Source organism: Aspergillus ambiguus (assembly GCF_047715705.1).
Source record: "Aspergillus ambiguus strain CBS 117.58 unplaced genomic scaffold BDV59scaffold_71, whole genome shotgun sequence".
In the NCBI taxonomy this organism is placed as follows: Eukaryota; Fungi; Ascomycota; class Eurotiomycetes; order Eurotiales; family Aspergillaceae; genus Aspergillus; species Aspergillus ambiguus.
The window spans coordinates 44,983-64,679 of record NW_027395584.1 but is presented as its reverse complement, the minus strand read 5'-3'; the positions used below and the strand labels follow the sequence as shown (position 1 = coordinate 64,679).

At 51.1% G+C, this 19,697-nt stretch overlaps 7 protein-coding genes across 7 annotated transcripts; 3 read left to right on the top strand and 4 right to left on the bottom strand.

Moving 5' to 3' along the window:
• Positions 1–1,341: 1,341 nt before the first annotated feature.
• BDV59DRAFT_189748 (GPALPP motifs-containing protein 1) lies at positions 1,342–2,481 on the bottom strand. Its single transcript, XM_073691660.1, has 3 exons — positions 1,888–2,481; positions 1,598–1,820; positions 1,342–1,530 (listed from the first exon to the last, which is right to left on the bottom strand). Exons 1-2 carry the CDS (start codon positions 2,449–2,451, stop codon positions 1,608–1,610), a joined length of 777 nt encoding a protein of 258 aa, XP_073542675.1. The 5' UTR covers positions 2,452–2,481; the 3' UTR covers positions 1,342–1,530; positions 1,598–1,607.
• Positions 2,482–2,818: 337 nt separating this feature from the next.
• On the top strand, positions 2,819–5,135 carry BDV59DRAFT_189747 (uncharacterized protein). The gene has a single exon (XM_073691659.1). The coding sequence runs from the start codon at positions 3,193–3,195 to the stop codon at positions 4,954–4,956; it is 1,764 nt and encodes a 587-aa protein (XP_073542674.1). The 5' UTR covers positions 2,819–3,192; the 3' UTR covers positions 4,957–5,135.
• Positions 5,136–8,780, bottom strand: BDV59DRAFT_189746 (AMP deaminase). Its single transcript, XM_073691658.1, has 4 exons — positions 7,103–8,780; positions 5,924–7,044; positions 5,739–5,827; positions 5,136–5,687 (listed from the first exon to the last, which is right to left on the bottom strand). The coding sequence occupies exons 1-4, from the start codon at positions 8,513–8,515 to the stop codon at positions 5,350–5,352; spliced, it is 2,961 nt and encodes a 986-aa protein (XP_073542673.1). The 5' UTR covers positions 8,516–8,780; the 3' UTR covers positions 5,136–5,349.
• A 233-nt stretch (positions 8,781–9,013) lies between these two features.
• Positions 9,014–12,054, top strand: BDV59DRAFT_189744 (putative actin binding protein). The gene is made up of 6 exons (XM_073691657.1): positions 9,014–9,113; positions 9,172–9,248; positions 9,316–9,556; positions 9,612–9,799; positions 9,862–11,745; positions 11,838–12,054. The coding sequence occupies exons 3-6, from the start codon at positions 9,349–9,351 to the stop codon at positions 11,922–11,924; spliced, it is 2,367 nt and encodes a 788-aa protein (XP_073542672.1). The 5' UTR covers positions 9,014–9,113; positions 9,172–9,248; positions 9,316–9,348; the 3' UTR covers positions 11,925–12,054.
• A 214-nt stretch (positions 12,055–12,268) lies between these two features.
• BDV59DRAFT_157624 (dynamin-related GTPase DNM1) lies at positions 12,269–15,082 on the top strand. The gene is made up of 3 exons (XM_073687475.1): positions 12,269–12,485; positions 12,539–14,530; positions 14,583–15,082. Exons 1-3 carry the CDS (start codon positions 12,387–12,389, stop codon positions 14,892–14,894), a joined length of 2,403 nt encoding a protein of 800 aa, XP_073542671.1. The 5' UTR covers positions 12,269–12,386; the 3' UTR covers positions 14,895–15,082.
• A 77-nt stretch (positions 15,083–15,159) lies between these two features.
• BDV59DRAFT_157618 (putative UPD-GlcNAc transporter (Mnn2-2)) lies at positions 15,160–16,902 on the bottom strand. Its single transcript, XM_073687474.1, has 4 exons — positions 16,558–16,902; positions 16,481–16,506; positions 16,403–16,419; positions 15,160–16,337 (listed from the first exon to the last, which is right to left on the bottom strand). Exons 1-4 carry the CDS (start codon positions 16,774–16,776, stop codon positions 15,271–15,273), a joined length of 1,329 nt encoding a protein of 442 aa, XP_073542670.1. The 5' UTR covers positions 16,777–16,902; the 3' UTR covers positions 15,160–15,270.
• On the bottom strand, positions 16,903–19,638 carry BDV59DRAFT_157630 (putative cell cycle checkpoint protein Rad17). The gene is made up of 2 exons (XM_073687476.1): positions 18,908–19,638; positions 16,903–18,843 (listed from the first exon to the last, which is right to left on the bottom strand). The coding sequence occupies exons 1-2, from the start codon at positions 19,532–19,534 to the stop codon at positions 17,029–17,031; spliced, it is 2,442 nt and encodes an 813-aa protein (XP_073542669.1). The 5' UTR covers positions 19,535–19,638; the 3' UTR covers positions 16,903–17,028.
• Positions 19,639–19,697: the final 59 nt, after the last annotated feature.

The following is a 19,697-nucleotide window of genomic DNA, read 5'->3' as shown; positions in this document are numbered from 1 at the left end:
TTTTTAGGAACCCGCAACCCGCGCGGATTATTTTTTGACCCTGCGGATTGTACCCGACCCGCACCGAGTGCATCCCTAACTAGAATAACCTTATCTGTCTCCTTAATAGTTAATACTAGATAGGATAGATCTTTAACTTTAACCTACCTATACTATACTAGTTATCAGATTCTTTGTACTATAATCTACGTGGCTAGTTATAGTTAGGTTATAGTTAAGGTATAGCGGTTAGATTAACCTACTCTAATTTAGATTTATAGCCTATATCTATACTATATATATATAGTCTAATCTCCATAATTCTTTAGAGAATTAATGATATAAGTTTCTGAGGAAGGTATATCTATTCTTTTATTAATTTTCTAACTTTTCTTTTACTTTCTACTTATTTCTTCCTTAGATTTCTATATATTCCTTCTAGAAATCTAAGTATTCTGCGAGGAACATCTAAAGTTAAATCAAATTAGTTAGATATTTTCTTCTGCAGCTATCCCGAACCCCCAGAGTTCGATACATAAGAATTCTAAGATCCAAGTAGTAAATATAGAAGTAAGACTAAGTAGATATATATATACTTATAATAAAAGTATAAATAAATTTTACTGGTAATAAAATACTATAATTATTAAAAATAGTATTATTAAACGCGAAAGATAAAACTATCTAAATATATAAATAAGTGTCCTTATACATTATCTAATTGTGGTATATGGTAGCTATAGTAGCTTAATAGATAATAGTATAGTAGCTAGGTAGTATACCCGGATACCGTCGATCTATATATTATCATTAGTTACATGTCCGTAGGTGCTTAGACGCATATATTCTAAACGATATTATGTTTTGTCTAGAAAAGAACTAGGTAGGTCTAGTTATTGGTCGATGATCGGGCATATTATTCCTACGGGGTATCGGTTGGCCGTGAATTGCTTAGGGTTCTGCCTGGTCAAACCGCCATCATATAATTGACTGTTGCTGGTTGTTGGGAATGCGGTTGGTAAGTTTATGTAACTACCACTATATTCTGGAATGTAGCAGGGACTTAAATGGCCATATCTATACCCTGGGTTCCAACCTCTTTTTTGACCTGATTCCTGGACTAGTGGTATGACTAAATTATACCGCGATTTTGTATAGCTGGCTAAGCCTTAGCAGTAATTACAGGTCTTTCTGGTTGACACTGGTGCCGTAACACTTACCTTTATGCTTAGTGTTCTATTAGAAGAGCATTAATGGTATCGAATCCTGATTGAAATGACTGGCTGTCACATGCTGGAAATTTAGCGAATATTACTTCCTACTCTCTATAATTACCGCTATAAGATAGATACTACAGGATCCCCTAAAGGCAATGGTCTCCATTCTTGTCTTCTTTTCTCTATACTTGATATTACCCAATAATCCAAACAGCTACGCTTCACTAATGTTGCCTTTCTCAGATACCACATATACAGTATCTAGGCGCCTAGGAAAAGAGATTTCGCTTAGAAAATCCTCTCCTCTTCCTACACGTAGAACTCTTATTATACTCTACACCTCGCGCGGCATGGTTAGTACTCCAAGTAATCCAAAACCAAGGTGGTATGTCTGTTCGTACATCGGAGGGACTATAGAAACTTCCCACTTGTGAAGCGGGAGCCAAAGTCGGCAGCCTTGTTGATAAGCTCACGCCGCTGGGCATTACTCATGGTCGATGAGAGGGACATATCTTTCTCCTTATCAAATGCTCGGGAGCTTGGGTCGTCTTCATCCTTTCCGCTATTCTCAAGACGCGGCCGTTTGGATTTGGTGGCATGCACTTCTTCTGCCGCTTTTGCTTCCTACACGGACAAAACCTCGTCAGTATCTAGGTGTACTGCCAAATCCATGTACAGTATAAATACTCACTTTGTACAATTTTACCTTGTCTTGCATCGCCTGCGATGATGCAGCCGTCTGGTGCCTTTTCCCCTCAGATGGAGAGTGTGAAGCTACTCCCATCACCTGGTCTTGTAAACGTCTCATCTTCTGCTCAGGGGTCTCGGTCCAGGATGAATCGGCACCCTCTGGAAGGCTTGTTGCTGATCTCCCAGTCTGGAACTTGCGGTTCTTTAGCTTGGTCGGGTCAACCCGCTGTGCCCAGTCCGCAGCTCCGGGGGGTTGGAGCATCCAGTCATCTCTCTGAGCCTTGACCTCTGTCGGACGTGCTTGCTCCAAAGATGCCCTTTCTGTAGCGGCGGGTGACTCTCTCTCCCTTACCGTAGTCTCATGTCCACCCGGAGGCCCACCGTCGGGAGGAGGTAGACTTGGGCCAAAATCGTCGTCGTCGCTGCTTTCGCTTTCGCTTTCGCTTGCAGGAGATTCATCCTGAGACGGCAAAGATGGACCGATTACTTTGCGCCGTTTGCTAACCAAATCATCGGCGTCTTCTGCGACGGGCGTGGTGGACTTTCTTTTTTCGCCCTGGTCCATGTTGGGGCGTTGTAGAGGAGAAGCTCGAAGGGATTGAAGTAAGGATTGGTCGAGATCTTCACCGGGTTCGGAGCTACGACGGTAATACTAATGACGTATTTGATACGAGGGGTCAAGGTACCCTGGTACCTAAATATTCGGACGGGTTATTTGGTAATACCGATACCAATACACTGGAATACAGTACCAGGCACCTCTCTACTGTTGGTTCCTTTCTCATATCTCCTGTACCTTGATTATTATTTCATTGCTACTGTAAAAATAAGGTTGGAGAAAAAGAGAAAAAGAGACATGATCTGTGTATGTGCCTGCCCCGTGATTGATGGCCAGGACCCTGCATCCGGCACCAACAGCTTAGGACCGCAGGACTCCGGAGCTTGCCACATCAACCTCACACCTTACCTGTTTCTTATCATTCCCCACCACTATCAAGTTCCTGCACCACCACCACCCCCCAAATCTCTCCCCTCATCGTAACACCCGTCGTCCATGAGCGTTGGTCATGACCCCAGAACCGACCGGCGTCGAAGGGGGTTAAGAGACGAATCAAAACCACCAGTTGATCGAGCTCGACTATCGGCTTCTATACACGGAATACGCCCGCACCTACCTGCTCCATAACCAAGGGAAGCTGGCGGTATCAAGAGGGACGACACGAATAAGTGATGACTAGGCTTCGAAATTTCACAGTACTACAAGAGGCAATACTCATCGTCGGATTTCAGTCAACGCCAGACCCCGATGTCTGTTCCACCTCGAGAAAAAACCCGACGGTTCTTGCCTGAACCAATTGAGACATCGTCACGCAGCTCGCAGGGTGCCAGTCGAGGTCGATCGGCTGACCTAAAGACCAAGCAAGGACGTGAACAGGGTGTCTGTACGTCATCATCGTCATGCAACTCCCCAAGGACAGACTCTTCGGTGCTGGGGTCTTCGCAGAACGAGACCGGCATCTCCCCTCGGATCGAAGGCAAATCTGATAAACACGAGAGGCCCTTAGCAAAAGATTTATCCCCGAATGAGTCGAAGAGTACACGAAGAAGATTCTCTCCCCAATTGATGGAGACCGAAAAGCGGTCCTTTCGCCGACAGACGAAGCCGGACTTTCCCTCACCGGAAGCCCCGTCATTATCTGGACGGAACCATGATAGATTCATCCATCCCAGTAGTGATATGCAGTATGAATCTCGTTTCTCATACTCCAACCTCCTGAAGCGTCATGAGACGAGGAGACATTCCTTTCGTGTGCCGGACCTCCCGGCCATACCATCCAGCTGCAGTGAGGCTTCGGACGAGTCTGGCCAATCGTCACGGCTAGCTTCGATCCCTGCTTGGGCATCTGGATTGGCAGCAGGCCACAATTCGAGTCAACCAAGTCGTAGAGAAAGCTGCGACGAACAATTCGCGGATTATTTGCTGTCTCTCGAGGCTCGTTCAGCAGAAATGCAGCTGCAGGAACAGGCCCTGGCTGCCTTTCCCAACGAACAAGTTCATCAGCCTGTGGACCATTTTGCCATAGACCGAGAAGAGGATGAGTCCAGCGTGGAAGGCCATATATTGCCAGGGGCAGACCACCAGATCAAGTATCGACGCGCGTCGTCGGCGGATCTCACATGGGAACTTGATTACATGCGTCGACATAAGGAGGAGGCGGAGATGAGAGATCGTGCCATGGCTGGGACCAAGGGTGGCCGTCTTTCACACGCCGCCATGCCCACCTCAACACCCGATGTAGGGGGCAGATATTATGGCGGCAACCGTGGGTATCAGGATCTAGCTCAGATGAAGCATACTAAGAGCCCTCCGATGCTTGGAGGTGATCTTGTTTTCCCTCAAAGCTTGTCGCCTCAGACCTCTATCTGCGAATCGAATGCTGATGCGGATCATAATCGCGGACCTCGGGGAGCTTCTGGCCTGTGGCATGCAGGCTCGCGCCACGACCAGCTTTCTGACAATAACGGCCTTTGGATGGGTACATGTAAAGTTGATGGTCATGGGAAGGACAGCCGAGGTTCATCCCTGCGTCATGGTGGAGTTGTTGATGAGCACCGTTCTCCTGGAAACAACGCATCTTTAAAGTTTGGAAACCAACCCCGTATGGAACAGCCCGCCGAGTCATACAGTGCCCAAGGCGAAGAGAGCCGTCAACCCCCGGCAGACTTTGCTACCGAGTTTCATGACGGTTTTGTAACGCAGATATACAACTACCTGTCATTAGGTTATCCCTGTGTTGCACGTTATTATGACCATGAACTTAGCAAAGGTTCTGGTATTCCAGTTTCTGACCTCCGACGAGATGACTTGAACACAGATGCAAAAGGGTATGTTGGTGTTAGCGAGGGGGCAGCGAGCAACAAAGAAACGAAGACAAACGCATGCGTGCGCTGGACAGCTCTACGCATCTACATACACAAATGGGCTAAGCAACACCCTGCGGTGGAAGAAAATGATGGAATCCTTGAAACATGGGGTGTGCGTGAAAGACGTGGCAGTTGGGCCGGCTGACCATGCGGTCTGCAACAGGCTTACTTGAATATCTGCCAGAAGCTCGGTTACGACGAGTTCGCTTGTTCATTGGAGCATCTTGAGTGCAGATCCCATCGCATATGGCTATTATTGATTCACGCCAAGAAGTAAAATAGGCGGCGCTAGATTAGAGCTCTGGATTGGCGCGACACAGCATTCCAGTTTCCTTCCATTGGTGTCTTCATAGTATATAATCTCATCTAATCAGACGTTATGTGTCTCCGGGAGACCCGAGCCTCTTATTCCGTACCGTTGCATACATTCAGCATAGGCAACACACGATTGTCGACAGAAACATATCGCTACCCGCGGCTGTCTACTTAGACTGATCGCTTGCCAACATATAGAGATATACCAGCCCGCAGGGGATTATCACGTGGGTTGTTCGTCCTCTTCGGACAATGTGCGGTTCATTGCACTATTCCGGTGTGCCCTTTCATGCACGATCCCAGGAAAGATCTTCTGTTCAGGCAGGCTGTCGGATTTCACACTATTATTCAACCCCACCGAGCCGGCGTTACTCGTCATGGAACCAGACATTTCATCAGACAAGGCATCACCCAAGTTTGGAACGAGGGCGCTAGGATTTGGGAGAGGCGATTTATCAGCTTTTTGACTGTCTCTAGTCAAGGGTTCCAGATTGCTGGTGTTGGATACTTCTCCAGATCCCTGGGTAAGGACCGGAGAGTGCTTGAGTCTTTCTGGTAAATCTGCTACTCGTCAGACTGACACCACTTTGCTTGGATAGCGATTAGACTTACTCTGACGCTTCTTGTCTGCGGCTAGAGGTGAGCCTGTTGGTGCGGGTATTTTGGATTGAGATTCCGCTATACCGGTATAACGTTCAATTCTGGCATATTGTCAGTTTTGCCCGTTCGGATATCTTGAACCGCCCTGTCTACAAGACCGATGCGTATCGATATGTGACTGTGGAGGTGAAACATACAGCGCCAGCTCGCTTACGAGCGTTTCATTCCTAAATTCCTCACGGATGTCGGGAACATTGCTCTTGGCCACGTTATTCCCTGCAACTCCGGGGAGATGGCAGTTTGAACCGAGCCACCTATGCTTCAACGAGAGCTCAAATCCACTTTGCTTCACTGAATGTTTTGCAAGCTCACACATGTCGACAGCGCTGAATTTGTAGATTTGGGCAGCAACAGAATATTCCTCAATCAGTGGCTCCTTGGTGAAAGCAAATTGCAACGGATCATCAGTAGACAATGACACGTTCAGACCGCGCTTGAAAAAGTTGGCACACGGGTTCTTGTCGTAGGTCAAAAATAAGGCGTTGTTGCTGAGTGGGGACATGGCAATTCCGATCTGATCTAGATAGAACAGATACTGTAGCAAAGGGACTTTTCTTAGTAGAATGCCGTGGCTAATGCTGTGGCAGCAGAGGAATCCGGCTGCAAGATGGTCAGGGTCTCCGGCCTCTCCACAATGAGGTCTCAGCACAAATGTGTTAAAGCCTCGCCGTTTCCGCCAAAAGTTGAGTGATGCAATGTTTGCAAACATGAAATAGATCCAGTAGCTGTACGGCGGGTTTTGTTTCGTGTTCCATTCCCTTGGGATTGGGTATTTTCTGTAGAGTCGCCGCTCCGCCTTGCTCTCGTCGTCGACGCTGTCAAAACCAACAACTCGCTGCAGGAAAATATGAAGTTTGGGGTGGCTGCGTGGGTCTTTTGTCACCTCAAACAAGGGCTGAAAAACGTTCGTGATCACTTGCGCAAAGTTCTCCATCATCCCGCTCGATTTGTATACATCGTAGAGTCGAGGCACCTGGATGAGCCAGCGGACGTTAGGGGAGAACAATTTATTGTCGACCACCCAGGCTGCAAGCTTATCCCATTCCTGGATTGATCTCCCGTAAATCGAGATACGCCACTCCACCATCTGATATTTGCTAGACTCTAGATCAGAGATGACTTCTTTTGTGATTTCTGCGAGATAGCGGCCCTTGATATAGTTGTCTGTTTTCAAGAATATTTCTCGGAGGCGCGACTCGCCAACGGGATTGTATTTAAGATTAAATTTGTCAAAGCGATGGAAAGAATCCGTGTGGGCCTGTAATGTCTTAGATATGTGCAGCTTACTTCCCCATCAATGGAGTGGTGTTACTCACATGCATGTCGAGGGTATCAATGCTCAAGTCGTACGCCGTTAAGTTGATGCTTTCGAAAACCTCCTTCAACGTTAAATGCTTCCCATCCCTGAACAAAACCACCTCGTCTGGAGACTTCTTCATCTTGCTCTTGATGAAACGAAGAAGATGCTTCTGGTTCATACATGCGGAGTGGTGGACGTGGGTATCGACTTTGCGAACATTATAGAAGTCTCTGTGGGGAACTCGTTTGCTGTCTGCTATCTCCTGGTACTCATTTAATAGAGTATAGAGCTGGAACTTTCCCTCCAGGTAGGAAAGCCTCTTGAATGCGAAGCTTTTTGCTGGACCATCCGTCGAGACGTCGATAACAGCGTCCAGATCCATGTAGAAATCCCTCAACGAAGGGATTTCCACGACCGGTTGATGAGCAGTCATCGCATCATCATTTTCATACACTTGATACACGCTGTTTTCATCTGTTTGAAAGTTCCAACTAGATGAGTCTGGAAGCGGACATTCGGCTATATCAAAGTCTTCGCCGATGTCCTGACCCATCTTTCTTCTGGTGTGCTCTCCACGATGCTGATCACTGGGTTTACCGCTCCCGCCTTCCCAGGCGGGCTCTGGGGGTGGCGGATAGATTCGCCAGCCTGGCAGGTCTTTGGGGTTATCCTCGGGACCTTGCAGTGACAATTGGATGTATTTGGACCGGCGGTCAAGCAAACGCGAGATCTTGTGGCATATGACATTTAATTCTGACGTGACTGCATTGCTATCAGCCGCGATGTTCACCATACCATGTGCGGTCCCTGGGTTATCATGCAATGATTGCATCGTAGCCAAGAGGTTGTCCCTGGCATTGGACGTCCCGAAGGGAGCACTGATTCCACCAGTCTGCTGATGATGGTTGTCTGTGCCAACACCGTAGTGGCCCAATGACGAATGTTCGGGGCCTGGGTGTTGGTATTCCCCGATGGGAGGAGTGGCAATATCGTCGGTCACCTGCTGGTTACCAACCTCCGGCTTTGCAGTCGTGTCCGGTGCGTGGTCTTGCATATCCCCCATTCGAGCGGCCGCTGCATGAGAATTCGACATCGCAGGGGTCTGCTGCGACTGGTCGCCATCGGTAGCACCTCGGGACTCCAGTTGATGATGCTGGTAGAAAAGCTTTGCTTCCGCGTGGCTCATTGACTTCTCAAAGGCATAGTCATAGGTGGCCGTCCGGAGTTGCCTATCTCTCGGAAGGATATCCTGTGGTGAGGCTGCAGAATCGTCTTCTGGGGAGGCTTGGCCGGCTTCTTTCTCGCTGAAAGGGGTCGGAGGGGACGGGTTGCGGTCTTGTAGAGGTGGCTTGGATGTGCCTGAAGGGTCGATACCCAGGCCGGAATTCGAACCGGACTGGGCGTCGGGGGTTGACTGGAAGGAGTCCATAGTTGGGCAGAAGTCGGCGATGTACTGAGAAGCCGAGTAAGACTCTGTTGCAGGTACCGCGTGGGATTGCGGAACCAATTGGCCTGCTGAACGCGTGGGAGGTAGTTACACCCAGCCAACCCAAAGCACTCACCGCAGATGGATCGGGTGCGTCACAGAGGATCAGATAACAGAAGAACCAGGTCAGGATGTCATGGCACGGTTACCCCAGCACAAATCAGCTGGGCGACACGGGGAGATGAGCGGATTCGGGGGGAGATTCTGGGTGAAGACGGTAGAGTCATGAAGATGTTGGGAGCTTCAACGAGCGAGCGATCGCGACTGGTCTAGACTTCTGGATCGGGTGTATCATACCGTGTTTTACCAGTACGAGACGGGTAAGGACCCCATAGGCTGCCAAGTAAATTCCCACACACACCGCCTTCCGGTCTGAGGCAAATGACGTACTCCGTTACCAGCCCATACAAACAAACCGTGACCTCTCCTTATCCTGCTGATGCCTACTTGTCATCCTCTCTCATGATTGCTTCTCCTTCTTTCTTCCTCTCCCTCCCCCGCAAGACTTACACTCACGACAACCTGGTTCTCCTGCCTCAAGGTTCTTCACTCCAATCTGCTAGGATTCCTTCATGAAGCCCTGTCTCATTCATTTCTAGCGTGGAACCCACCCCCGTACAATCTCTCCTCCCCCTTACTCCCCCGCATCTCCATCCCCGTCAAGTCAATCCTTTTGGTGAGCACCCCAATTGGATATTCTATACCGACAGGAAGTGTTACAGCTCCTAATGTGCCATGTTTAGCACAGGTAGAAGCCATTACAGCCTCCCCCCGAAATGTCAACGCTCAACCTGTCATCGAATGGTCCCTCGATATCGAAGAGTTACCAGACCGTGGTCAACTCCCCACCCCCGAGTAACAACCCCGCCGGTTCCTCCACATACGGTCAGTGGGCGGTTTTCTCGGTGTCGACGCCTCTGGTAAATGCCTTCCAGCGTGATACTGGCAACAAGGAGAGCGTACTCAAGGTCCAGACCTCTGGAGGTGAGTGAAGGATGGCTCCGAAGATCACAGCCTAAGCTGACCACCTGCGCAAAAGAGGGCGAATTGGAGGACTTGATTGATGAATTTTCGGAAGGGAAGGTCCAGTTCGCCTTCGTCAAAGTCACCTGCCCAAACACAGGTCTTCCTAAGAACGTCCTCATTGCTTGGTGTGGTGAGGGTGTTCCCGAGCGGACCAAGGGTTATTTTACAAGCCACCTGGCTGCTGTCTCAAAGCTGTTGCACGTAAGACACCACCGATTGCTACCAAACACACTTTTCTTGTCTACTAACACGGACGCCATCAGGGTTACCATGTGCAGATAACTGCACGGGCAGACGGAGATTTGACCCCGGAAGGGATCATACAGAAGGTCGGGGATGCGTCTGGTTCGAAATATTCTTCCGGTCCGGAGCCGCAAGTTTCGCACGCTCCCAAGCCCCCAGTAGCTAGCAAACCCGTCTTCACCCCATCCAGGGCCGTGAGTGGTGCCCCTTCCAACCCCTCGACGCTTCCCCTCAGGAATATCCCGAAACCCAGTGGCGATGATGATGGCTGGGGTCCCGACGCTCCTCCAGTGACCAGGACTGGCCTAGAAAAAGTGCAGCCTGCCTATAAACCGACAAAGGTCAACCTCCAAGAACTGAGATCCGGAAACCAATCTACTCCAAGCAACGCAGGCATTGCTGGCGAAGAACAGCCCGGTGTTGTGAAGGGCGGCTATCAGCCCGTGGGAAAGGTAGACATCGCTGCGATCAGGAGGCAAGCGCGTGAAGCTGGTGAACTCAAAGATGAGAGACCGGAGCCCGTGAAAGGCGCATACGAGCCAGTCGGAAAGGTCGACATTGCTGCCATTCGGGCTAGAGCACAGAACCCGGATCATTCCGCAGCCTCCAAGCCGACTCCGGCTCCGGCAGACGACGTCCCTACTCCTGGAGACGTTCGATCTGCTGAGCCCATCGCCCTTCCGAGCGACTCGGGTCGTTTGACGAGCCTGCCGAAGCCGAAGGTCTCAAACAAGTTCGGCGGCGGTCAAGCATTTACCGGAACCAAGCCTCCTCTTCCTAGCGATCCAGTGGTGAAACCGACGCCAACGGCTGCCCCAGTTGGGGGTGCGAGCAGAACGTTCGCTGACGAAGGAGGGAAGACCCCAGCACAAATATGGGCGGAGAAGAAAGCTCGAGAGAGGGGAGAGGGCTCTAGCACGGCCTCGCCCGCCAATACCCCCACCCCCCCGATTCAGGATCAGCTCAGCGGCCGTGGAGAATGGAAGAGCTCGTACACCGGGAAAACTTGGGCTCCCGTCCAGACCACTCATACCGGCAAATCTATCGGAAGCAACGCGTCTCAGGCAGCCGCTAATACGGTTGACGATACGCCTGAACCCGAGTCTCAGGCACCTCAGCCGAGCGTGGGTGCTATCCGCGACCAGCTCATGCGTGAGCAATCCAAGAACCCAGAGCCGATCCCTCCGAGGCCTGCAGATATCCCGACTGGTGGACATACCATTCCCTTGCCCGGCCTTCCCACGGCCCCTGCGGAGGCAGAAGCCGTCGAACCGGAGTCGCATCAGGTTGCACCGAGCCCGCCTCCGCAGCCACGGTCTCCGACACCCCCGACACCTCCTGTACGTGAGGCCTCTCCGATCCGTGTTGCGATGCCGGTTGGACGATCGGTTGCGGATGCTCACGACGAGCAACATGCGCCGCCTCCAGTGATCCCCGCGGAGAGTCTGAGTGAGACGGTGCCGAAGGAACAAGATTTGGAGGATGACACCCACGACGTAGCGAGGGCAACCGCAGAGGTTACGGCTGAAAACACCCTCCCGGGTGGAGGTATTCAGGCACTTGTCCAGTACGACTACGAAAAAGCAGAAGACAACGAGATAGAGCTCAAAGAAGGAGAGTATGTGACCGACATTGAAATGGTCGACCAGGACTGGTGGCTCGGCTCCAACGCTCGTGGAGAAAGGGGTCTTTTCCCCAGCAATTACGTTGAAGTGGTTGAGGCCACCGAGCAACCTGCGGCGACGCACACCCAGGCCGCCCCCGAGCCTGCGCCTCCGGTCGAGTCGACCCCAGCGCCAGCTGCGAGCGCGGCGGATGGACCTACTGCCGTCGCGTTGTATGACTATGAGGCCGCTGAGGACAATGAGCTGAGCTTCCCGGAAGACGCTGAAATCGCAAATATTGTAAGTTGATTGCCCTTACGAGAAAGGATTTCGCTCCTGGGGGGAATCAATGAGGCTGTATTCTGCCAACATCCGCTAACTATGTTGATTAGGAATTCCCGGACGATGACTGGTGGTTTGGTGAATATAACGGTCGCCGGGGTCTCTTCCCGGCCAACTACGTTGAACTGCGCAAGTAGGAACGAAAAGGGAATGCGTGGAGGAAATCCGGGAAATAAAAAAGCTACAGATTTTATGATTGTCTTGGGTGGTTTGGATCTGTACATAGCCTAAGTCCGCTGAATCTGATGTATACAAAGTAAACCCGTTAAGCTAAAGTTAGCTCGAACCTCCGAAAATCTCCGGCCATTACATCAGCACTATCACGTGACCTCGACCGGCTCACGGGCGACCTGGATTGTTTGATCTCATCCGCGCGATTGATACCGAGCAGCAGACACAAGGGTGAGCTTCGCCTTGTGGTGTATCCGTGTGACAGCAACCACCTGAAGGTGCATAGCAGCGTCGACTACTCATTGCCGGGACTTCTGTTCTGCCCTGTGTCCCCTTGATCGGGGTCGACGCGTTTTTCTGCGAGCAAACATCCCATCCAACCGGTGGCGCCGTTCCCCCGCGAGATTTCACTCTGGTCCTTCGACAACATGGCATCACTAAGCGAGGATCTGCTCGTCACCGTCAACAAGCTTCAAGACCTGGTTTTCAACACAATTGGGAATGATTCTCTCGATTTACCGCAGATTGTCGGTTCACCCCCTACCCTTCGCATTGATAGAGGGCGCTGACACCTAGGCAGGTTGTGGTAGGGTCTCAATCGTCGGGGAAGTCCTCTGTGCTCGAAAATATCGTCGGGAGAGACTTTTTGCCGAGAGGCAGCGGTATTGTCACGAGACGACCATTAATTCTACAGCTTATCAATATCCCTAGCGAGCGTCATGACAGGCCTTCGACGGATGATGTCCACGTGCCTCACACGGCCGCCAGTGTCGCGGGACAGAATGAATGGGCTGAATTTCATCACCTTCCTGGTCGGAAGTTTGACGACTTTGCGCTCGTGAAGCAGGAGATCGAAGCCGAGACCGCTCGAATCGCTGGAAGCAACAAGGGTATCAATCGACAGCCGATCAACCTGAAGATCTTTTCTCCTCATGTTCTCAACCTCACCATGGTTGACCTGCCGGGGTTGACCAAGGTACCTATCGGAGACCAACCATCGGACATCGAGAAGCAAACCCGTGCCTTGATACTGGAATATATAGCGAAACCGAACAGCATCATCCTTGCCGTGTCCCCTGCGAATGTTGACCTTGTTAACTCGGAAGCATTGAAATTGGCTCGTCAAGTTGACCCTATGGGCCGACGAACAATTGGTGTTTTGACGAAACTAGACCTCATGGATCATGGAACCAATGCCATGGATATCCTTTCCGGTCGTGTGTATCCGTTGAAGCTTGGATTTATCGGAGTGGTCAACCGATCCCAGCAGGACATCCAGTCCGGGAAGTCCTTGTCTGAGGCTCTACAAGCCGAAGTTGACTTCTTCCGACACCACCCCGCCTACCGGAACATGGCCAACCGCTGTGGCACGCAATTCCTGGCGAAAACGCTGAACACGACGTTAATGTCTCATATCCGCGATCGACTCCCTGACATCAAAGCTCGCCTGAACACTTTGATGGGCCAGACCCAACAAGAACTTGCCAGCTACGGGAACAAACAGTTCAGCGGCAAGGAACACCGCGGATCGTTGATCCTGCAACTTATGACCCGTTTTGCCTCATCCTTTATCTCCTCTATTGATGGAACTTCCTCCGAGATCTCCACCAAGGAATTGTGCGGAGGAGCTCGCATTTACTATATTTTCAACTCCGTCTTCGGCAATTCCCTCGAGACCATCGACCCCACGCACAACTTGACCGTCTCTGACATTCGCACGGCAATCCGGAACTCGACTGGACCACGACCGAGTTTGTTTGTCCCCGAGCTTGCTTTCGACCTTCTAGTGAAGCCTCAGATCAAGATGCTGGAGGCTCCTAGCCAGCGATGTGTGGAGCTGGTTTACGAAGAGCTTATCAAGATTTGCCACACATGTGGCTCGCAAGAGCTTTTGCGTTTTCCCCGGCTCCAGGGAAAACTAATCGAGGTGGTCTCTGACCTTCTTCGTGAGCGCTTGGGCCCTTGCTCGGCCTATGTGGAGTCTTTGATTTCCATACAAAGGGCCTATATCAACACGAATCACCCCAACTTCCTCGGTGCGGCAGCCGCCATGTCGTCTATCATCCAGAACAAGCAAGACCAGGAAAGGAAAGCGGCCCTGGCGGAAGATAGAAAGAAGCGCGAGAAGAGACGTCTGAAAGAACTTGGAGGTGTTAATGGCAATGTAGCCGCTTCCCCGGAAGACGAGGAGGAGCAAAACGCCGACTCCAAGGGGCAGAGCCTCCCTATCAGGAGTCAATCAGCCAGAGGAACACGCAGCATGTCTCCCCACGTGGGTAAGGCTCAAGAGGGTAGTATTGCGGCGTCTCTGAACGGCGCGCAGTCGGGTTCCCATGCTGTCTTCGGCGGAGCCAACACCACTCGCGATTCCTTCCTGAACTATTTCTTTGGCAAGGATGGCACCCAACTCTCTACTCCCTTCCCCCAGCCATCGGGCCAATCCAAACAGTCTAGTCATGCCGTCGACGCAAGCATTAATCACAGCAACCGCCGAATGGAGATGCGTTCTCCCGTCATGCCGGCAGAGGATTACGCTGCCCCAGCTGAGTTCGGCGGCGATGTTGCCTCTCTTGTATGTCTCGCCCGTGACAGCCGTGTGGAAGTCTGCTAACTTGTTATCCTAGGAGAACTCTACCGAGCCGAGCCTATCGGACCGTGAACTTTTGGAGACTGAATTGATCCGCCGGCTGATTTCGTCCTACTTCGGTATCGTCCGGGAGACAATCGCGGACCAGGTACCTAAGGCTATCATGCACCTTCTGGTGAACCACAGCAAAGATGTTGTGCAGAACAGGCTTGTCAGTGAACTTTATAAAGAAGATCTCTTTGGCGAGCTTCTCTACGAGGACGATGGCATCAAAGCAGAGCGGGAGAAGTGTGAAAAGCTCCTGGAGACCTACAAGGAGGCCGCCAAGATTGTCGGCGAGGTCTTGTAACCTCTCCATGGAGTCTCGACTGTGGGCGATGGTATGTAACACAAGACACGGCACGATGAGGAGCTGTATGATGGCGATGTATACAATTGTATTTTCCTTTTGTAACTGTATGCTAGAGCTTGTTCCCTGCATTTTAGCAAGGTTCTCGGTGTGAAGATCCTTTGGGCAGCTGCTTTGTGCAGGCATTTGTTTTCCTGTCCATAACAAGACCTGTACACTAAAAGACATGCCCAAGTCCACATTTGCATGACAGTCTTACATATTAAACATATTTTCTAGATGCCGATAATACATGGGGTTTGGAGCTCCAATGGCGATCTGAGCGTCCGATGCAAAGTACATGTATTCTATTCCAAAATGCCGTGTAGTTAGTTGGTCAACTTCGCTTAACCTTCGCTTTTCTCAACCGGGCACCTTCGAACCCGTACAATGCACCTCCCACGAAAACAAAAAGAGCGCCTACCAGGACACCAGGCGCAAGGGTGTTTCCAAACAGATGGATAGAAATCAGCAGCGAGACCAGCTTGCGGACGTTCAACACGATGGTCACTGTCAGCGAAGACGATTTGGCGGCCAGTAGATGGACGCCACGGATACACAGATACTGAGTCAAGGCATTCATAACGAGGAAAAGCACCTGCATTGGAATGCTTTCAAGAGCGCTGTAGAGAGCGTTCCAATTTTGGAGACCCGCGAGGGCCTCGGACGTAGCGTTGATGATCCACGTGAGGTATGGTCCAGTTTTCGAAGCGTCGGTGGTGGGGAGGTTTCCAATTCCCACAGATCCAGTGGACTCTAGCGCGGAAGCCCACTTTCCTGAAAGACCTTCGAGCTGCGAGAGCAGGGAGGGGGACGATAAGAGTCCTCTAAAATGCGTCGAAATATGTGTATATGCAGGCAGGAAGAAGGGCAAGGACAGGGTGTGGGAGTAGAAGAGAGCCTCCTTCCAATTATCTCTGCCGTAGGTCTCGTACAGTCGATCGGCGTAGATACCCTGGAAAGCGGAAAGAGCCATGGCCAACGCAAGAATGGTAAAGCCAACCACCGAATCGGTAAGAGAAGAATCATTCCCAATGTTGATCGGTTGGCCCTTCTCGTGAGCATCGGCCAAGGCCGAAGCGATGACACCAACGGTCAGCATCGCAACGGCGAGCATCTGACCATGAGAGTAACGCCTGCCATTGTAGATGTACCCAATCACCATGGATGCAACGGGGCCCGCGGACCTTATGATGATGTGTAATGGGACGGATATCTTGTATGCGAAAGCCCAGTTGTTTAATAGGTTCACTGACAGAAAATATGCGGTGTAGATAATCCATGACCTCAACGGTATAGCAGGCCGCGTCAGGAATCCGGACTGCGGGCCAGCAGAAAGCGATATAAAACTGGGCGCGGTAAATAATGCGGTGAGGACAAATTGAGCGAATGTGATCAAGGGACCTTTTGAATTGTTAGACGAAAGGTGGGTGGGCGACTCGAGGTAGAGCTGGGTGCTGAGCACATACCGGAACTAGGTTGCTCTCTTCATTGCAACAGTTAGAATGCATTTGTGATAGTTTATTGAGAATTGGACAAGCACTCACTTAATAATGGCTTCGAGGGTAAAGACCTAGGATACCACGTCAATTGCTGAACATGCGTTGACTTCGAGACAACCCACATTGGTACAACAGCCACCGAAGATCAGTGAGACCATCAAGACAATGCTCGTCCAACTGGGGATGGAGGCATGAGTCACGGCGGCTACTATGCTGGCCGGACTGGACCGCAACTCTGCCGATTCGGTCTTCCGACCTATCGTGTTGGTGTCATGGCGTACAGTTCCATCCGACCATGAATCCCGCGGCGTTTCCGTGTTGTTGACATTATGCCGAACCATTTTTCATTCTCGAAACAATCTCCCGCCCGAGTGTATACAGATTGGACTGGGGAAGGAGCGGAATATTGACAAAGGAAGGGAACGGAAATCAGGAACGTGCAAGAAGTGGAAGAGCAAGTTGGCGTTTGCTGTCGGCGAGTTTCACTGCATGGATCGGCTTAGTCAGCTGTGCGTTGAATTCCAACACATCGCCATGTATATGGTACTAGTATTGACTATTGTGAAGGAAGCCCCAAAAATGTCGCCAAGAACTCAATCATCCAATATATCATCATCACTCAAAATCAGCTTTTCCTCCCGGTCGTCATTGCCAACGGGCAGTTGTGGTCCAAAAACGCTCCTGTTGCCTGAAGAAGACTTCAGCTTGTATGGCTTCGAAGTCTCGTCGTTTGTAGAAGGGTCAGCCAACTCAGTTTGGAGATAATCCGAATCTCCTTCCAGCACGTCACTGTGGGTTTCACCAAACCGGGTGAGTTGCTGAAGTTCCTGCGTCTCCGCTGGGTCGGAAGAGATCGCGGCCATGTACGGAAGTTGGTAGAGTAGCAGATCACTGCGAGATGTCATAGTCACGGGTGTCGGTTTCTCATTATTTGTCGGATGATTTGGCCTTCTGCGAGATGTCGACGATTGGACGCTTCTCACGGCTAACCCCCTGAATGGATCCAATAACCTCTGCCTCCATATACCAACAAGGTCGTTAATTTCCTCCATGTCGTGTACGAGGCGGAACAAAGCGGGAAAGTACATCTGGTGCGCGTTGTATCTGCGGCCGGAGTGACCAGTTGGTCTGGAGCACCTCTTCACCGGGTGCGGAAGCGAGAACAAAAGGCCTCGCGTCGCCACTTGGAAGCTGAGCTCGTCCTGTCGTAATACGTCGAGTCCGGCGTTACTCCTATAAACAACAGCTTTAGTGGCCGGCCGAGACGGCGTCCCGTTGCGGTTGCTGGCAGACAGCAAGTCACTGTCAGACAACGCGTCTATGCACCCGTTTGTGCATTCAATAAAAGATGCGCCATCACAAGACGGTACATAATTCTCATGCAGGGCGCTAACAAATGTTTGAACATCCGTTCCTGTTTCATCAATGAGCTCATCGACAGAGACCTGAGAGGCTTCTGGTCGATCATGTTGGCTCAGGTGCGGTGGGGGCGAGGGTTGTCTCCCGCCTGCTTCTGCAGCATCGGTCTCTTGCCGTTTATTGTACACAATCTTCCCCACGGCGTGAAATATCCCCAGGCTATTCTCCCTCTGCGCAATTGACTCCAGGGCCTGCACCTCCGTAGGGTTTGCGGGTTGATTTGTTTTACGTAGACTCTTACCCTTGCGAGACTGAGCCTTGAGGCTTTTTGCTGCTCCGGGCCGGAGACGGAGAAACTCCAGAGAATTTATTGCACTTCGTATGTCGCCGGTCCTGGAGATTGCCTGCAGCACAGAATGTGATGGCTTTGTGTGATTCCCTGAATATCGAGCGTCCTTATCTAGGACTAGCCCTAGGGCTTTGTACATGAACGTTGGGGCAATGCTGTTGAAATCGATAATGGTCGTATTGGGGTGTCTGCAGATCTCCGCTCCAAGCAGTCGATGTACCGTTATATTGTCTGACAGGGAAGAGTCTGAATTCAGCTGAGTCTCGGATACAATGATCACAATAGGGGCCCTGGTGTCTCCGCTGGCTCGTTGCCAACTGGGAAGCGTTGTGTTCGTCTCTGTGCCCGATGTGGCCAGACATCGTTGGAGAGCTAATCGGAAGGCTCCTAAACTTGGCGAGTTTCGGTTCAATGTTGGAAACTCCTCGATAAGTATAACACGGTGAGGTGTGTGAGGTGTGTTGACATTGTGAGTGTCTCCACGAAGACCAGCTTCCGAATCGAGTTCGAGGCCTCCATAACTATTGCCACGGTCGAGAAATTCGTCAAATCTTTTGCTAACCGAGACATAATCACTTGAGGTGTAATCTGAGACTGGTGGATTTTTCCACTCCACAATCTCTAGACCTAGTGATTCTGCTAGCAATGAAACTGTGGTGGTTTTCCCACTCCCTGCAGGACCTCGGAGAACGAGCAATTTCTACCATGCGTTAGTGACGGGGCAACGAGAAAATACATCGAACTCGCGACAGGAGCGGTCTCACATGTCTACTGTTCCCCCGCAGTGCATCCTTTATCCAGTTGTTTACGTCGGCGACCTTCTTCTTGTGCACTGCCAACTCATCCAAATCCCGGGGAGGATACCGTTGAGCCCAGGGAAGCTGGCCATCGAGCGACGGTGTCGGGGGCGGCGACTTCTTCCTCCGATCGGTGGCTAACGGGACTATGAATCGTTTCGGCGGGTTGCTGCGCCTCGTAGTACGGTTCGCGGTATGGGATGGAAGTTGGTGCGACTGGCTTTGAGTAGTCGCGGGGGTAACAGAATTCCGTCCTCGCGAGGTGTCTTCGTCTGCAAAGCTGTTAAATAATTCGTCATAGGAGTCATAATCATCAATGATATCGTCGTCATCCTCGTTTCCGTTTATAGAGGAGGATGGTATTCGCGCGTTCTCCGGATTCGAGCGCTCGAAATAGCCGCGGATTGACTTGTTCCCGACGGATTTCTTTCTGGACGGCGATTCGGGGCTTCTCCGTTTCCCAGAAAGGGTGGTTGATGAGGCCCCTAGAGAGGAATCGACCTCGTTGTATCTTGGACTCTCGTCGCGCGGCTCCTCATCGCACAGGTAGACAGTTGAGCTTCGTTGCCGCTTGGTGGAACGGGCCGTCATCATGTAGAGAAGGGACGGACATGGGATGAAGACATTGTAGGAATGCCGGCAGCTCGGCCAAAAGGACGGTTGGGGTGGTAGTGGTGTTGGATAAATTCCAGCTCGGAATTCTGGTCGCGACGAAGTAGGTAGCTAAGCTGACCGCCCGCCGCCAAGCTCACTACGT

What these genes read in the sequence shown, in the direction of transcription:
- BDV59DRAFT_157624 (XM_073687475.1), top strand. Translation starts at nt 12,387, where the DNA reads ATGGCATCACTAAGCGAGGATCTGCTCGTCACCGTCAACAAGCTTCAA. An exon ending in CTCTCGATTTACCGCAGATT is followed by an intron (nt 12,486 to 12,538) that starts GTCGGTTCACCC and finishes ACACCTAGGCAG; the next exon opens with GTTGTGGTAGGGTCTCAATC. An exon ending in GCGGCGATGTTGCCTCTCTT is followed by an intron (nt 14,531 to 14,582) that starts GTATGTCTCGCC and finishes TTGTTATCCTAG; the next exon opens with GAGAACTCTACCGAGCCGAG.
- BDV59DRAFT_157618 (XM_073687474.1), bottom strand. Translation starts at nt 16,776, where the DNA reads ATGGTTCGGCATAATGTCAACAACACGGAAACGCCGCGGGATTCATGG. An exon ending in TCGGTGGCTGTTGTACCAAT is followed by an intron (nt 16,507 to 16,557) that starts GTGGGTTGTCTC and finishes GTGGTATCCTAG; the next exon opens with GTCTTTACCCTCGAAGCCAT.
- BDV59DRAFT_189748 (XM_073691660.1), bottom strand. Translation starts at nt 2,451, where the DNA reads ATGGACCAGGGCGAAAAAAGAAAGTCCACCACGCCCGTCGCAGAAGAC. An exon ending in ACAAGGTAAAATTGTACAAA is followed by an intron (nt 1,821 to 1,887) that starts GTGAGTATTTAT and finishes TTGTCCGTGTAG; the next exon opens with GAAGCAAAAGCGGCAGAAGA.
- BDV59DRAFT_157630 (XM_073687476.1), bottom strand. Translation starts at nt 19,534, where the DNA reads ATGATGACGGCCCGTTCCACCAAGCGGCAACGAAGCTCAACTGTCTAC. An exon ending in TGCGGGGGAACAGTAGACAT is followed by an intron (nt 18,844 to 18,907) that starts GTGAGACCGCTC and finishes AACGCATGGTAG; the next exon opens with AAATTGCTCGTTCTCCGAGG.
- BDV59DRAFT_189746 (XM_073691658.1), bottom strand. Translation starts at nt 8,515, where the DNA reads ATGGACTCCTTCCAGTCAACCCCCGACGCCCAGTCCGGTTCGAATTCC. An exon ending in CTCGTAAGCGAGCTGGCGCT is followed by an intron (nt 5,828 to 5,923) that starts GTATGTTTCACC and finishes ACAATATGCCAG; the next exon opens with AATTGAACGTTATACCGGTA. An exon ending in CGCAGACAAGAAGCGTCAGA is followed by an intron (nt 5,688 to 5,738) that starts GTAAGTCTAATC and finishes GACGAGTAGCAG; the next exon opens with ATTTACCAGAAAGACTCAAG.
- BDV59DRAFT_189744 (XM_073691657.1), top strand. Translation starts at nt 9,349, where the DNA reads ATGTCAACGCTCAACCTGTCATCGAATGGTCCCTCGATATCGAAGAGT. An exon ending in CAAGGTCCAGACCTCTGGAG is followed by an intron (nt 9,557 to 9,611) that starts GTGAGTGAAGGA and finishes CCTGCGCAAAAG; the next exon opens with AGGGCGAATTGGAGGACTTG. An exon ending in CTGTCTCAAAGCTGTTGCAC is followed by an intron (nt 9,800 to 9,861) that starts GTAAGACACCAC and finishes GGACGCCATCAG; the next exon opens with GGTTACCATGTGCAGATAAC.
- BDV59DRAFT_189747 (XM_073691659.1), top strand. Translation starts at nt 3,193, where the DNA reads ATGTCTGTTCCACCTCGAGAAAAAACCCGACGGTTCTTGCCTGAACCA.